This window comes from Protobothrops mucrosquamatus, unplaced genomic scaffold, assembly GCF_001527695.2.
Source record: "Protobothrops mucrosquamatus isolate PMUCROS unplaced genomic scaffold, P.Mucros_1.0 scaffold126, whole genome shotgun sequence".
NCBI lineage: Eukaryota > Metazoa > Chordata > Lepidosauria > Squamata > Viperidae > Protobothrops > Protobothrops mucrosquamatus.
In genome coordinates, this window is record NW_015386493.1 from 1,072,153 (window position 1) to 1,088,171 (window position 16,019).

A 16,019-nucleotide genomic window follows, 5' to 3' on the forward strand; every position below is an offset into this window, starting at 1 on the left:
TGCGAGTAGATACCACTTCGATGGAAAGGTAACATTCTGTGCCCCTTGGCATATAGTCATGCTGGCTACATAACTACGGAAACGCTGGCTCTCTCTGGTAAGAAACGGAAATGAGGACTGCCCCCCGAGAGTCAGACATGACTGGACAGGGGAAACCTTTACCTTTATACGACCTGATTCTGGCAATTAAAACACAGCAATGGGATGCATGCAGGACGTTCTTTGAAAATTGCTCAAGACACTTCCATTAGTCCAAAACAAAGCTGTAGGGTTACCAACTGGGAACTTCCATAGTTTAGTGACTAGAAGGATTTTCTCAGCTGGGTCACTCTGTCTATCATAGGAGATTTATCCCAGGTGGTTGTCTAACTACGATCTCGTAGTTGAGCCCAGAATTACAGTCATAAGTTGTGGCAGTCATTAAGCTGTTAAGCATGTGACTTAGCTTGATTTTATGACCTTTTTTGGGCAGTGGTGTTAAGGGAATGCCATGTTTTTTATGCAAATGCAGTGGTTGTTAAAGGAACCCATTTTAGCTAATGGCTGCTTTTTACCTGAAACACAGATTTCCAGCAAAAATGCCACATATAGCCATGTGACCATGCAGGCTGGTTGCCAATCATGCAAAATGAGGACTTCAGGGGGAGGTGGGGGAGAGAGGCATCAGAACTTTGAAACTGGGTTGGAAGAAGCTCTGGGGAAATCCATTGTAACTTTGAACAGTCGCTAAGCAACCAGCCAAAAGTCGAGGACTACCACTATAGAAATTCCAGAGATAGCAGCCTATGTATTTTAGTGCTTATGGTCCTGGCTTTTGAAATAATTTTAAAATCTTTTTTAAAATAGTGTTTTATTTCTTATAAACCAGGGATGTCAAACTCGTAACGTCATGTGACATGTCGCGGCGTATCGCAACTTTTTTTCCATTGCTGGATTATACAAAGCATCTATCTAGTCAAATCTTTCCAAATGTCTTATTTCAGCTAAAACTTTTCAATACATCAGCCAAGCAATTTGGCCAATTGGGTATTTTTTCCTGATTTTTAGGGGTCCTTCCCCACCATTTTTTTAAATACCCTAGTCTACTGGTGATGATAAGCTGGCTTTGCAGGTGTTGGATTGTCCATTCTTAGTTTATGCTTTAGTGAAGTGTGAAATTATTAAATCACGGTTTAAAACAACATGTGCACCCAGATATCATATCATCTATGTCACTGATTAAAAAAACAAACTTTAACTGCTACTGAAAGATAAAGAACGTGAATGAGTATCTTACCCAGCCAAAAACAGTTTCTCTGTCTTCCAATTAGAAGCTGCAAGGTAACTGCATAACTATTCCAATTCATAGTAGTAAATTAGGGTTATGGTGTTTGCCGGGAGCACTAACAGAATGTCAGCTGAATTACTCTTTGTAGTATGTTTCTTTAGGCAACTTTTGCTTATTATTTGGACTATTATTATTTTTTACTTACATAAGCTTGATATATGGCCAACGGCTAAAACAAGAAACTAACCATTTATGGAATATGCTCAGAAAAGTTTTATATAACAATTTAAGGTTTCAACATATGACAATGCGGATGCGGTGAAGCTGAATAGAAGTAAATGTATATCTATAGTAGCCTACAGTATGTGTATGTTTATATAATTTGTGAAGAAAAATAACAGCATCTGCTATTCAACTTTATATCACCTTTGAGTATGCAAGCCCCATTTAATTTCTTGATTATGAGCAATAATTTGTGTGAAGTTGCTGAATGTTTTCTTGATGTCATTTAAGCTATGATCAGTTTCTGAGATCAGCTCATCACATGAAAAACATTCTAATGCAGCCTAAATATATTGTCAATCAAATCAGTGAGAGAAACAGCAATACTGTACACTTATTTGCAGGCGTGTGGACACATGCACACCCATAAACAATACGAGTAAATAGTAAAGTTGTATTAAATTTCTGTAATAATGATTCTTTTTTCAAGGTCGCGAAATTTCACACTGTATTCTTCAACTAAGAAATAGCCGGTCTCGGTTTTTTCATTCTAGCCTAGATTTCCAGAGTTCACTATAGAAATGCTTATGTATGAAGACCGAGAAAGGAGCTGACAGATTCTCTAAAGATTAAATTTGGAACAACAAATATTTTGACATTTATTTTTTTACAAGCCGTTAAGGAGTGTTTCGTAAAACACCAGGCAAAAACGCTTAGGCACTATGCCTCATGGGTTCATCTTCATCAAACAAATACCCATCCTTCCACCAATAGTTGACATGGCTGATTTGTTTCTACTTTTGGCACGGCTAGGCAAACACCTGGGCCAACTCACATTCCACTTTTTCCCACCCGGGGAAAGGGGAGTTATTTAAATGCACATTTGTACAGCTGACAGTTGGAAAGTTATGTGTGCAGACAAATGCAGACATTAGTCAAAGTACTTTTTGAGCAAAACATAACAGCTTTGAATTACTCAGTGAATGAAGCTAAACTGCCCTCTGGGGTGTAGCCTACGGTTTCTGCCATTAATTCCTGCACTGAGCTTGCCACCTAAGTAACTGTTGCTATAAACAGTCTCCTAACTGCTTGACTTATTCTGTGAGATTTATCCTTTTACCCCAGCTCAAGACAGAACCAGAACACTTAGCAAACACTAACAATCTTACGAATGAAGACAAATTTATGTGTCCCAGGATAATGTTGCAAGATCGAATCTGGATCGGTCACCGGGACTAGAGGTTTACTCGACTAATAATCTTTCTATATTTGAATTTTGGTCCTGGAAAATTAGATTAACCATAGTGAAAAACTATAAAGTGGTTCCTGGAGCTGAAAATACTAGAATAAAAGCTCATTTCATCCTCATTTAGATCTGGCTGCTGCCAGTGAAGATTATGAAAGTTTTTGTTCTACTTTTTTGCTTTAAAAGGTTTATTCAAATGCTACTTTTCCCCCCCAGATCATTTCCTTCTGTTACTACAAAAAAACTAGTGATCTTCATTGCCGCCTGAGCTATTTTGCAGTCAGTTCTTTCCTGCTGGAGTTGGTTGGAACTACTTTCAAAACTGAAGAACAACCTACATCTCTGAACGTGTACTCACTGTAACAGTGACAAGTTCCAGCAGTCTCTGTAGTGTCCATTTCCTTACACAGTCTAACTCGAAGGAGTGACACTAATTTTCAGTATAACTCCATTGAATTTACTGTTCTTTCGCAAATTCACAAACTTCCATGAACGTATTTAAAATCACTGCTTTAAACTCTGCGATTCTCACCTCAGGCTCCTAGCATACAAGACCTAGACTGAACACTCAAAATATTGACAGACAGTCTCCTCTCTGCTTCGTGTTCTTTATTATATCATCTTGCTCATTTTCTTAAGGCTACTACTAGTACATGAGGGCTCCAAAAGGCTGAATGAGCACAGCAGGGCAACAAAAAGTTGTTGTTTTTTTGTAATTCCTTAGTGGCTACTGTTTATCTGGCTTTTTGCAGCCCAGACCTAGTAGCTCTAAGCCTTTCTCATCTCTTCTACTGTTCTCCTGCAACCCTACAATTCAAAACCTTGTTAGATTGTGCCAGTTTTGCTTTTTTTTTTTTACTCCCACTTAAAATACTCCAATATTCTCCGGGTAGTTTTACTGCTACCATCAGGCTAATCTCTTGACTAGTATTTCTGGAAATACTTCAAAGCATACCAAGGGCTTCCCATCATTGACTCACTTTTAAAAAAAAACAAAACGCTTCTGGATATGTTGGGGGCTGAAACTCATTCTGGAGCTATGGAAACTGGTGGTTAAAGGCCAGCACACCTAGTTGCCTGAGGAAGTGTTATTTTGAAACAATAAACTAAAATAAATCACAAGAATCAACAGGTTCTTCATGTGAAATATAACAACACAGGTGCCAACCTACAACCCATTTTGGCTTTCTTTTTGTAAAATAATGGCATTGTGTAATATGTCATATATTGTTCATTTGAGGTTGTATTTACCTGCGTTTAAGAACTGCTAAGGATCAGATTTTATTTTTTTTTACTATGTCCTGATATGTAAGACCATAGAATTCAAAGAGGGTGTTCTTTCTTTTTCATATGATTGTATCTTGCCTTCAAAATGTTTTACCTGTAAATAACACTAAGCAAGAACCTAAGACCAGAAAAGTCTAAGGTTTATTTATCTGAAGCATTTTGCACTCTGCGCTTTAGCCAAAAGAGTTCCAAGAGCGACTCAGAGATAATAAAAAGTAATCTAACTCCTGATTTCAGATTTACAAATTTAAAAAAAAAATCAAAAACATGATTATGACATAGGATAGAGAAGAGGTAGAGGAAAAAGCAAATTTGGGCAACCCTGAACAATTAACAACTGGAAGTATCAACTTTATTTTGCTACATACTTTCCATTTATTTTTTCCTCATCTTTGGCAACAGGTAATAGTCTTGCCTTCTGTTCCCTCCTGCCTTTGCTGAATATTCCTATTAAACTGACAGCTGAGAAAACCATTTTGTGGAGATAGCTTCCAATTACTCATGAATGTATAACTATCCTTTAGATTTCCCTTCACTTTCTAGTATACACAAATCCAGTAATACTACATAAGAAGAAAAAAAAATTCTTACCGAGAGCCAAGTTTACCATTTATGTATTACATTAAAAATGAAGTAAGTATAATGATAGACAGGAAGTTGCTTTGTAATGGGGTAACAGCTCAAAGTGCTGCAAGGAGGGCGAGAAATTTTGTTTTTATTCTTTTCATTAAATACTTTAATAAAAGTACAGCATAATAAAACTCTCTCCTAAAACAAGAAATATTCCACTGATCACCAGAACAAAAAAGAGTAATTTATTAGCCATATTCTTGTATGAATTCTCATTATACATACTTTAGTAATCAGTGGAATTTTCTCATGCTTAAAAGAAAATGTAATTCCATCCCCCTTATTTATTTCAACGGTTGTTTTTTTTTTTGGTTTGCTTTTTATTCTATTTCAAAGATAACATTTTGGGGGTGAGACCTTTATACTATTTTTTAACCTGAGAGAAACTGGGTGGCTGACTTTTTGTAACACTTTCTGCAGCCATTAGATCTGAAATCTCCAATGTAGGAGCCAGAGCACCCATGTTGTATTTTGCTGAAGTCCCGATCTCATCTTTCAAATACTCTTTTAATTGAAAAAAATGGAGGATTCAGCAGGTGGAAAAGGAAGGAAAGAATCTCCAAAAACACCTTTATTTTCAGGAATGGCCTCTGGGCCACAAATATTTTCTTAGAAAATGGCTTCAACCCAATGCATTTAGAAACATATGATTCCCAGCAGATAACAAAATTAAGCAGAGATAAAAAAAAAATAGCATCCAGCAGCAGGGAGAGGAGGCAGTAATAGGTAACATTCTGGTAACTGTGTGATTTGTACCTTTTATGTCTTCCATGGTTGCCATTGAGGAAAGGGAAAGCTTACCCAGCTCCCATGTGGTAAAAGTACCTACTATATGCCCTCAAAATGCCAAATGAGTCCAACAGCCAAAAATGGACCCTCATCTGATACCACTTGAACTAGTCTGGTTAAGCATGTCAGTGAATAACTTTAAGGAAAGGGAACGGATTATAGTTTTGGGGGAAATTTTAAACTGAAAGAGCATGTATATATATATTACACCCTGAATACTAGTGAAATTTATATTAACCACCTTGAATTAGATTGGTTTCTGTTTCTCGGATCGCTAATTCTTTTAATTGCAACTATTAAATGATTGCTTGTCCCTTCAAGGAAAAATACGACCCGATGCATTCTTTACATAGTACCTACTGTGTTTGAGAGGCTACCTGGCTTCCAAGGCCTACAGCTGATATTTACCTTGATCACCTACATTTTTATTTGTGTTGTAGTTTTTCAAGTGGGGCCAGGATTTACCCTAGAGTGCACCCAACTTAACAGCATTCTGAGACACTGGAAGAAATTAAAAGAGCAGCTAACGCAGCAAATAACCAATGCTGTTTGAAAAGCTGCTTTGCATCAGGCAAAACTGGCAAGGTCTATTAGAAGGAATGGGAACCCCAAAAAATGTCACATTGCTAAGGATCTGTTGAAAGACCAATCCAGCTTTTGCTGCTGTAAGTTTCTATTTTAGCTTCTGAGCATGCACTTACAAAGATCCTGATGTTATTTATTGTTTTGCTTACCTCTTTAACATGGGTATGAAAAGATACAGACATGTCCAGTAAGATTTTGCGCTGCTCCACCCGCCGAACAAAATCTTGTATCCGGTCTTCCAGCTGATGGGCTGCTTGATAAATCTCTTCCGGGTCACACTCTCCTGTCTGTGCCAGCTGCTCAGCTGCTTCTAGCAATTTGTCTGCATTAGTATATGTGTTCTGCAGAAATGGCAAGAGAATAAGAGTTGCAGAGGGATTTTTTTACAAACATTTATATTGACCCATAAACAATTCCCAAACCCCATTTTGCAGCCTCTGATGTCTTTCAAGGCTGTACGACTGAAATCTAGCAGCACATTGCTGAAGCATGATTTCCAATCAAGATTTGGTGGCAAATGGAAGAAACCATGTATGTCAAGTTTCTAGTAGGTTTCATCTTCCTCTAAAAATGGAAGAAGCAGAGTATAAATCCTAGGTTCTCTGGTGATATCATCGCGCTATCCTTTGAAGACCCATGACTACCAATAAGCACATGGTTTAAGATACTGCACTTACAGGAGAACATTGGCAAGTCTGTCATTTACCTTCACATTCACAACTGATTTCGGTAAATGCTTTTAAGATTATCTTATGTTACTTGCTTTGTGTGCAAAAATTGAAAGGGAGGCCATGCACAGCCCTTTCAGTCAAGGAAGAAAGGTGGGATACGCTGTAATAAATGTGTTTATGAAATTATTCAACAAAATAATAACAATAAAACAACCTACAGTTATTTCATATCACCAGGGATCACTGGATTACAGGGTTTTCAAATGGGATCTATTTAAATCTTCAGCAGTTATCAATGGAACACACAACCCGGTAATATGATATACCCATGTGACCCAACCAATTTCAGAAGGGCTCTGTATTATTAATTGACATGAACAAAATCTTTCTAAAGAAAAGGGGAGAGTAAAATGCGAGCTGGGGAATTATGTGAATTGACGTCCATACTTCTTAAAGGTAACATATTTTAAAAACACTATTTAAATTGTTTCAGTACTTGTTTTTAGAGTAATCAAGGTTGTCACTGCTTTTTAATTCCCCAACTTCGAAAAATCATCTGGGCTCAGCTCCTATAAACATTTGCAACTTTAATTTACAGGAACTAGGAGCTGTCTTGCCACTATCCTACTGCTTTATTCCTTTGGCTACAAAATGTCATAATGTCTCAGAAGGATTCTGGAATGATACAAATATTATAATAAATAGACAGATTTGCTGGCAGACATCCTTGTATTTTTTTCCTCTTTGCATATGTGCCTTGCAACCACAATCAAACAAATACATGTTTATCAAATAAAATATCACACAACCGAAAATTGTGCTTGAACACTATGACTGTACTGCATGTTTCACTGTAAAATAAATAAGCTTCCTCATCACACTTGTAAATAAGAAATCATTCCCCTTCCTTACAGGCTAAATAAATCATAAGAACTCAAGGGTAGTTTGAGTACGTTGTATATACTCATTATACTTTGTCAAGTCTCTCTGACATCTTCAAATGCAACTGAAATCACTGTACAGGGGGAAGACAGATGTGAAGGATCTCCTCTATAAACTACCGTGCTCCTACTTAATTGTGGAGGTATACAAAAAAATTATGTTCTGAAACATTATAACTTTGTAATATTTTGCCCATCCCTTACATATTTGGCCATCATGGGCTCTGGAGAAAGAGAATAAAATGCTCAATAATTCAAGACTAATGGTTACATGAGCAATCTATATTCTAGAGTTAGTGAGCTGCCTAATAGCTCATTTCTAATAATGTATACACTTCCAGGTGGTATAGGGAATGTTCAGAACAGCAACAGGCAGCAATAGAAGCCCAGTTATTTCAAAGTGGCTACAAACTTTCCCACAGTTCAGGCAATGAAGAGATACACACATAGAGATTTGTATAGGTGAGTGCAAAGTGTAGTTTTAGGGCAGATAATAACACTTGCCTTGTTGGTCCATTTTCCAAGAGGGCCCTAGTCCCAGAGAGCCAAGGGTAGGTGACTCTGCTTTTCTTTGGTGGCACTCCTGATTTGGAATAACCCTTTCCCCCATTAAACTCATTCTTCCTTATTGGTTTTCAGGAAGTTATTGAAAATTGGATTATTTGGGAGAGCATTTTCTTGATTGCCTGTAGGGCACCATCTCTATTATTTTTATTTACCTTTATTTTTTGGTCCTTTTTTATGGTGGATGTTTTAACAGTTTTTATACTACATATCTTGTAAGCTGGTGAGAGTACATTGACTGTGGCAAGGTACAAGTTCAAAAAATAAATGAACAAATGCATTGTATAAGTGTTTGGGGCAGAAAGAAATGAATAAACAATGAAACGGATTTTTTGGGTGCAATTTTTAAAAGATTACTTTAGAAGAGATTTTATATGGCTATTTGTTGGATTTATCCAATGGGCAGAAAGGTTTTAAACTTAATATCCCACTAAAGGTAGTCCTCGACTGAACGACCACAATTAAACTCAAAATTTCCATTGCTAAGCAAGGTAGTTGTTAAGTGAGTTTGCCCCATTTCACAGCCTTTCTTGCCACAGTTGTGGAGTGAATCACTGCAGTTACTACGTTAGTAACACAGTTGTTAAATGAATCTGGCTTCCTCATTGACTTCGCTTGTCAGAAAGTCGCAAAAGGTGATCACATGACCTTGGGACACTGCAACCATCCTAAATACGAGTGAGTTGCCAAGCATCTGAATTTTGATCATGTGACCATGGGGATGCTGCAATGGTTGTATGTGTGAAAAACAGTCATAAGTCACTTTTTCAGTGCTGTTGTAACTTTGAATGATCACTAAACAAACTGTTGTAAGTCGAGGACTGCTTGTATTAGAGATTCTTCTTTTCCCAATACACGAGTAACAAATTTATGTCTGTGTGTCAGGATTTAAAAAAACAAACACCAATTGGTTACTGAATTTATAACTGCCAATTAAAATTAATCACCCGTAAAATAAATTATCCCATTTATAAATGAGCTTGATTCCCTCATCTAAATATCTTTAACATTTTTTACTGAAAGACACAAAAACTGCCTCATGGATATGTTCCGTCAGGCACAGTAAAGAGGGAGGAGGAGAAACAAGATGGACATGATGTGAAGGAAAGGGGTACCTTTATTAAAGGGGGGGGGAAACTGGATGGAGAGGAGCAATGGGGAGACAACGAGACAAAGAAAGAAAGGGGGGAAAAAAGATTAAAAGTCAGAGCCTGGAAGGCGCCCATGCTTTCAAGCTACAACGTTTGCAACCAGTTCCATCTCCTTGTTTCAAACTGGTTGCAAACACTGCAGCTTGAAAGCCTGGGCACCTTTGCAGGATTTCCAGCCATGACCTTTTTCAAATGAATGCCAAGAATAGTTGCCAGTGGTGAATTCCCTACCTGCGCCACTTCTTCAAAGTCTTCATGGCGCTTCTGCAGTGCCCTGGCTCGATGCAAGGATTTCCCAACTCCTGTATGTTTACTAAGGAAAGCTTCTCCATGGTTTTCGATCCAATCCAGCACCTGCAAGACAGATCATCATGAACGAAATCCAACTGTATATTTGTAAGTTGCTTCTGACGGGTTCTGCTGTTGTGGAACGTAATAGGCTAAATCAGTTGAAGCCATAATTCATTATTTTCCTAACAGTCTTCCCTCTAAAATGTTTTAGTGAAACATGGAATATAGATATTCCAGAGACAAATTCAAATATCAGTGAAAATCCAGCAATTATTAACATTCTTACTCCATATGAATCCTACTTTAGGATTTATATACGCATAAAAACATCCACTGCCTGGCTAGTATTTTTCTCCTGTATTGATGGCATTGTTATAAGTCCAGTAGTTTAGACATTCAGACTGGTGGCAGTTTCTCTCACCAGAGTTTGCAATGATAAAAAAACAAGTACCCCATTTATTGCTGAGTTTGTAAACTAAGCAATCAAAATTCTCTCCTATGGGGATGTGTGCTCTGCTAATAGAAGAAACATCCTTCTGAAATCAGCAAAACTCCATCTACTCCAGCAATCATTCTCACAGCCAGAAAATTTTGGAAAACTGCTTAAATTAAATTAAATTATCCTGAGAGAAAACACTCCCCTACCTCAAAGATTGATACACAGAGCTGCTTCTAAATTCTAAATTACTTTTCCATGCCACTATCCAATAGAATGTGCATGCAGACATATATCACCAGTATCTTCTGTAAACCACAGATTCTATGTCCTATCTGCAAAACTCCTTGGTAGATAAATCCATACAGAAGAGTCCCTGAGGACATGATGTTTGAAAGTCACTGAACTGAAATGCAATTTTATCCTGACCCACGGAGCTGCCCCCTTGTGCTTAACCATAAAGTGCAAGATTTCAATTGAACCATCTGGCAAAAATTTCTTTCCATTCACTTGCTTTCCATTCCATTCAAGTCCCAATGATTTTTACTAATCAGAATCTATTCAGTAACTAAACATTCTGGGAACTGAGGCCAAGGTATACATCCCTATACCATGGCAATTAAAGCAGTAACTGAAACAAGATGTTCCCTATTCTGCAAATTCTCTACAGATACATCATACCAGCAAGCATTTGTAGAACTAAGGAGCTCTTCCTTGAATATGAAGCTTAATTCAGCCTATACAAGAAATGTTTGGGGGAATGGCATGTCCTGTACCAGTCAACTTTACCCTGGAGTCTGCAGAGGGAACCCTTACTCATCAAGCATCTGCTTAAATTAGCCTGAGATATTATATTCACTCTTTTGACTAAAATTCATTATATATCGGTCTGCCCTGACCAAGCACCCCTCAAAGATATTACAAAATTAAAAATATTACAAGAAAAGTGTATGACTTCTGCTGAATCTGACTTCTGATCCTTTGGTTTAATCTTGACTATTTGGGCTAGCCATAGCTCTCCAAATTCTCAGAACCACTGTTTGATATCCTGCATAACCACAAAAGGCAGCAAAAGAAAAATAAAACCATGCCTTTATCATTATGTCATCAACTCTACAAAGAATCTTTATGCCTCTGCCTTAGTCATATTCCAAGGAAGTACTTAGCCAACACATCAACAAAACGAACCCATTTTCTTTCATCATTCTTACATCTGGCAATCCTGGAGTCCATGAATCTAAAGCAACATCTCAAAACCTCGCTAAACAAAAAAAATCTAATTCAAACATTGCACTATTATGGATGATTGCAATATAAAATCCAAACTACAATTTGAGTTTCAAAGCATGTGCTAAAGCCATTATTTAGAGCAGTGGTTCTCAACCTGTGGGTCGGGACCCCATTTGGGGTCGATCGACCATTTCACGGGGGTCGCCAAGCAAGGCTGTCCGCCATTTTTTTGTCTGCCATTTTTTTTGTCCGCCATTTTTTTCCCCTTTTCCGGTGGGTGCCTTACCTCCCTTGGGCTGGGCCAGCTGGTGGTTGGCCTGCTCCGTCTCTGCCGCTTGCCAGCTACGCCTCGGCCGGCGCAGGGGGCGGAACCACGCATACGCGGCGCTCCCGGGCAGGGAAAGTCCTCGACTTACAACCGGTTGGGTAGTCCTTGACTTACGACCAGTTTAGTCCTCAACTTACGACCGGTTGGGGTCACGGCATTAAAAAGGTTGAGAACCACTGATTTAGAGTTACTAGTCTACTTTAATTTTCATTCTAATTCCATTCTCAATATATGGAATTTTTCAGAGGCGTCCACCAATCATATTTTTATTTTGTTATAGTTGTATCCTACCTTTTCTTCATAAGCTCAAGGCATCTTACATTGGATCTCCCTTCTTTCCCCCCCATAACAATAGGGAGACATATGAGATAAACTAGAATGAAAGAAATAAATGGCCCAAAATCACCCAGTGAATTCCCACAGCTTGAGATAGAAGCTGAACTGAGTGTCTCCAGTGACTGTCCAAAAGCTGTATTACAATAGAGAAAATAAGTTACCCTTTGATCCTACTGCTATTATAAACCCAGTGAGATCATCTGTTGCCATGGAGTGAGATATTATCACTATGCTGATGATACCCAATGAGACATCTCTGCCCCTGGCAAATTAAGCAATGCTATGGATGTGTCACCCAGGTGTCTGGAGGCTGTGAGGATCTGCATGAGGAACAACAGGCTTCAGCTGACCTGTGGCAAGAGTGGCATTGGGTTTTGGGGCCTGCTGGTTCTAAGACCATGCTATTTTTGGTGCTGGATGGTTTTGAATTGTATGGCCCCAGTGAGCAGTGTGGCGGTTTTCTTAGACTCGCAACTCCTGTTCAAAGAGCAGGTGGTGGTTCTAGCTAGAAGGGCCTTTGGACCATTTTGTGTTGTGCACCAGTTATGCCTGTCCCTGAACTTGAGGGTTCTGCTCACAGTTACTCGTGCCCTAGTCACTTCCTGGTTCAGTTATTGCAATGTACTCTACTTCAAGGCTGTCCTTGAAGAGTAACTGGGATCTTCAGATGGCACAAAATGCAGCAACATGCACATTTATGTGTGCTTTTAGAACAGCACGTTACCTCTGCTCCATGAGCTGCATTGGTTGCCAACGTGCTTCTGAGTGCAATTCAAGGTACTGTTTTTGTCCTTTAAAGCCCTTCACAGCATAGAGTCTGGTTATTTGAAGGATTGTCTCTTCCTGATTACATCTGCTCATCCCATCAGATCTGGCAAGAAAGGCCATGTTCCAGGTCCCATCAATCAGGGATCTACAACTAGCAGGCCCAAGAAAATTGGCCTTATCTGCCTTGGTGCTCACCTTGTAGATTCTCCCCCTCCCCAAAGTCAGATCACATCCATCTCACTTTATTTTCTGGAAATTCATCAAATCTTGGCTTTATCATTAGGCCTGGGGGTCTCAGAGGACTGGCGAGATCTCGAGGAGGCTCTGTTGTTGATCAAATCTCTTGTGCTGTGTTAGACATGGCTATTGTTTGACTTTTTTTTTCTCTGTAGGCTGGCCAGAGTCACTTTTTGTGCTGGCCAGAGTCACCTCTTGGTCAAATCACTTCTTAAGTCATGGTATTCATTTGAACCACAAACCTTTCACTAGCCAGCTTGGGGTAATGGCTTCTCCTGAGTTAGAAACAGATTGTGAGTTCTAGTCCTTCCTCAGGTACAAAGATCAGCTGGCTAACTCTGGGCCAGTCATTCTTTCTCAACCATAAAGTGCTGTAGGAAATTAGGCATGTACAATTTGTCGCCTCCAACGAAAACTGTAGACCAGGGGTCTTCAAACTTGGCCCTTTTATGACTTGTGGACTTCGACTTCCAGAATTGCTCATTCAGACCTTATAGGTAACACTCATTTCAATTTTCATTCAGACCTTATAGGTAACACTCATTTCAATTTTCAATAGTCAAGATCAGACAGGATTTTAGGTGGCACTTGGCCCTGGAACTGCCAGCTGTCCAGCAGACATCTACTGGTATATCAGTGCTACAGTTACACCCTTCCTTCTTCAAATTCAGCATTTTATTTTAACCTACTTTTGTAAACGCAACAAATCAAGATAATAGGAAAGTGCACTGACTGAGAATTTTGCTTTTTAAAACTTCCCCTTAGAGCAAGAAGGTGTGGGTAGCCTCTGCATGCATTTCCATACCGAATCCCCAATAGCAGGAGATATGGACTGACCTGTTGTACATCCTGTTGAAAGACACAGAGTTGAAGCCGTTGATGTAAGCGAACTTTTCGATGTTGCCAAATGTTCTCCAATTGCCTCTGGTGATGCAGCACTTCATGAATAACATCTAGGACATGGTGCACTGCCTTGGAGTAGTTGGCTGAAGCAGTTAGGGAATCTGAGCTTCCAGGTGTCAAAGGTCGTTGCAGTTTGTCAAGCAGTGATTTCCCATCCTGACTTACCTAGAAAGTAAGAATGAAGGTGTTTACATGGTTCTATAATATGGAATTGCAACATTGCTTTTGCCAATTCGATGTATCTTTACAAGAATAGCATGTTGGAATTTATTTTGGATGAAATCAAACAAGTAAGAAGGGATTCAAGATTTTATTTCAACTACTTTCCCTGATCGAGAAATCCTACTTCTAGAAATCTTTCAAGTTGTAAGACTTTATTGGAGAGGCTAGACTTCAGAGGTAATGAATTCTTATAGACCCAAATCTTGGTCTATAATAGCAGTCACTGTTAAAATTCCAAGCTTGTTAAAATGCAAGCCATTTTGCTTTAATTTTACTATTTTTCTTCAAAATGAATTGACGCATTTGTCTTCACAAACCATAATATTGACTTCGAAAAGAGGGAGATGTGTGTATAGTTACATTTACACATTTCTACGTGTAACTCTGAGAAACAAAAGGTTTCAGATGCAGCATGCACAGGAGAAAATTGCAATCATTTGATAATAAAGTTATTTAGTCAAGAACTATGCATCAGGTTAAATATAGGTACAATATCCACGTTGCCAAGATGTCATGGTATCAATAAACATTAAAATAGAAGGCTTTCCAGAAGTTTCCAGATAGACCACGGATCTTCAAGCTTGGTCTTTTTATGACTTGTGGATTTCAACTCCCAGAATTCCTCAGCCAGGCACGCTGGCTGAGGAATTCTGGGAGTTGAAGTCCACAAGTCATAAAAGGGCCAAGTTTAAAGACCCCTGAGATAGACAAAAGCCTCTGGTTGATTGGTTTGGATTGGATTATTCTTATTTCTATATTGGCATCCCTATAGCTGTGTAATGCAGAAAGAATCCTTATGTCTCAAGAGCTTCTGCAAACAAGCAGTTAATAGTGCAGAAAAGAGAGAGAGATAAGAAAAGGTATACCTTCTAACAGAATCAAAAGTTGACACAGTCATGGAGAGGTTTCTGGCCATGTGGAGGCTGCCTTAACAGAGAAAGTGTAAAGGTAAAGGTTTTCCTGTCCAGTCATGTCTGACGCTAGGGCAGTTAAAGATGCTGAGCTTGTCAGCTGGAAAGCCCGGGTTCGAGACCCAAGTGCTGCGAAACGGGGGTGAGCTCCCATTCTTTGCCCCAGCTTCTACCCATCTAGCAATTCGAAAGCATGCAAATGGAAGTAGATTAATAGGTACCTTAACAGAGAATTAAGCTTAAAATGAGACATACTTGATGGTGACTGCTCATTTGACTGAAAACTCTCATCAGCCTCTAGCCCAGGGGTAGGCAACCTCGGCTCTTTTATGACTCATGGACTTCAACTCCCAGAATTCCTGAGCCGGCATAGCTATGCTGGCTCAGGAATTCTGGGAGTTGAAGTCCATGAGTCATAAAAGAGCCGATGTTGCCTATCCCTGCTCTAGCCTGAGTGAACTGAAAACAAACTACTTAAACATCAAGTCTTCCTCAGGAGGGTGCCTGGGCAGGCCTGAAAGGGACCATGCAACATTATTATAAATTAAGTTACTTTTGCCATCTGTCTTCAGTCAAATTTTAAATATGACTCTGGTGGCACAAGTACTTTGTAATCAATCTGAGGTTTGACTGAACACCTCTTTTGGCTACAATTTATTGAGGTTTATTGAAGAGAACAACATCGTTCCTTTATCTTTATAACTCTGTTTTGTATACGTAGAAACAGGACTTTGATATTTTTCTCACTTCCTAGAAAGGAAAATAAATTGCTCAGCGTTCAGATTGTACAAGCTTGCCTTCTTCCCTTTTCATGGTTAGTTTGACTGAAAAATGAATGTTTCAATGGGAAGTTGTCATTTAAGGAAGCTTTAAAAAAAAAAGAAATAATAAACATCATTTGTAGGAAGGGCCAGTCAAATAGGTTTTATAAATGGCAGAAAATACATAGTCAATAGTTGGGTTAGACTGTTTCAAATGCCATGTAAAAAAGCTTGAGCTGCATA

At 38.8% G+C, this 16,019-nt stretch overlaps 1 protein-coding gene across 1 annotated transcript in view; it reads right to left on the bottom strand.

Moving 5' to 3' along the window:
- TRIO (trio Rho guanine nucleotide exchange factor) overlaps positions 1-16,019 on the bottom strand; it is a 244,272-nt gene that overhangs the window by 116,397 nt on the left and 111,856 nt on the right. The window contains exons 9-11 of the mRNA XM_015813007.2: positions 13,817-14,047; positions 9,585-9,707; positions 6,176-6,367 (exon numbers count right to left, since the gene is read on the bottom strand). Of these exons, the coding sequence (XP_015668493.2) occupies positions 6,176-6,367; positions 9,585-9,707; positions 13,817-14,047 (546 nt within the window). The remainder of the gene's footprint in view (positions 1-6,175; positions 6,368-9,584; positions 9,708-13,816; positions 14,048-16,019) is intronic.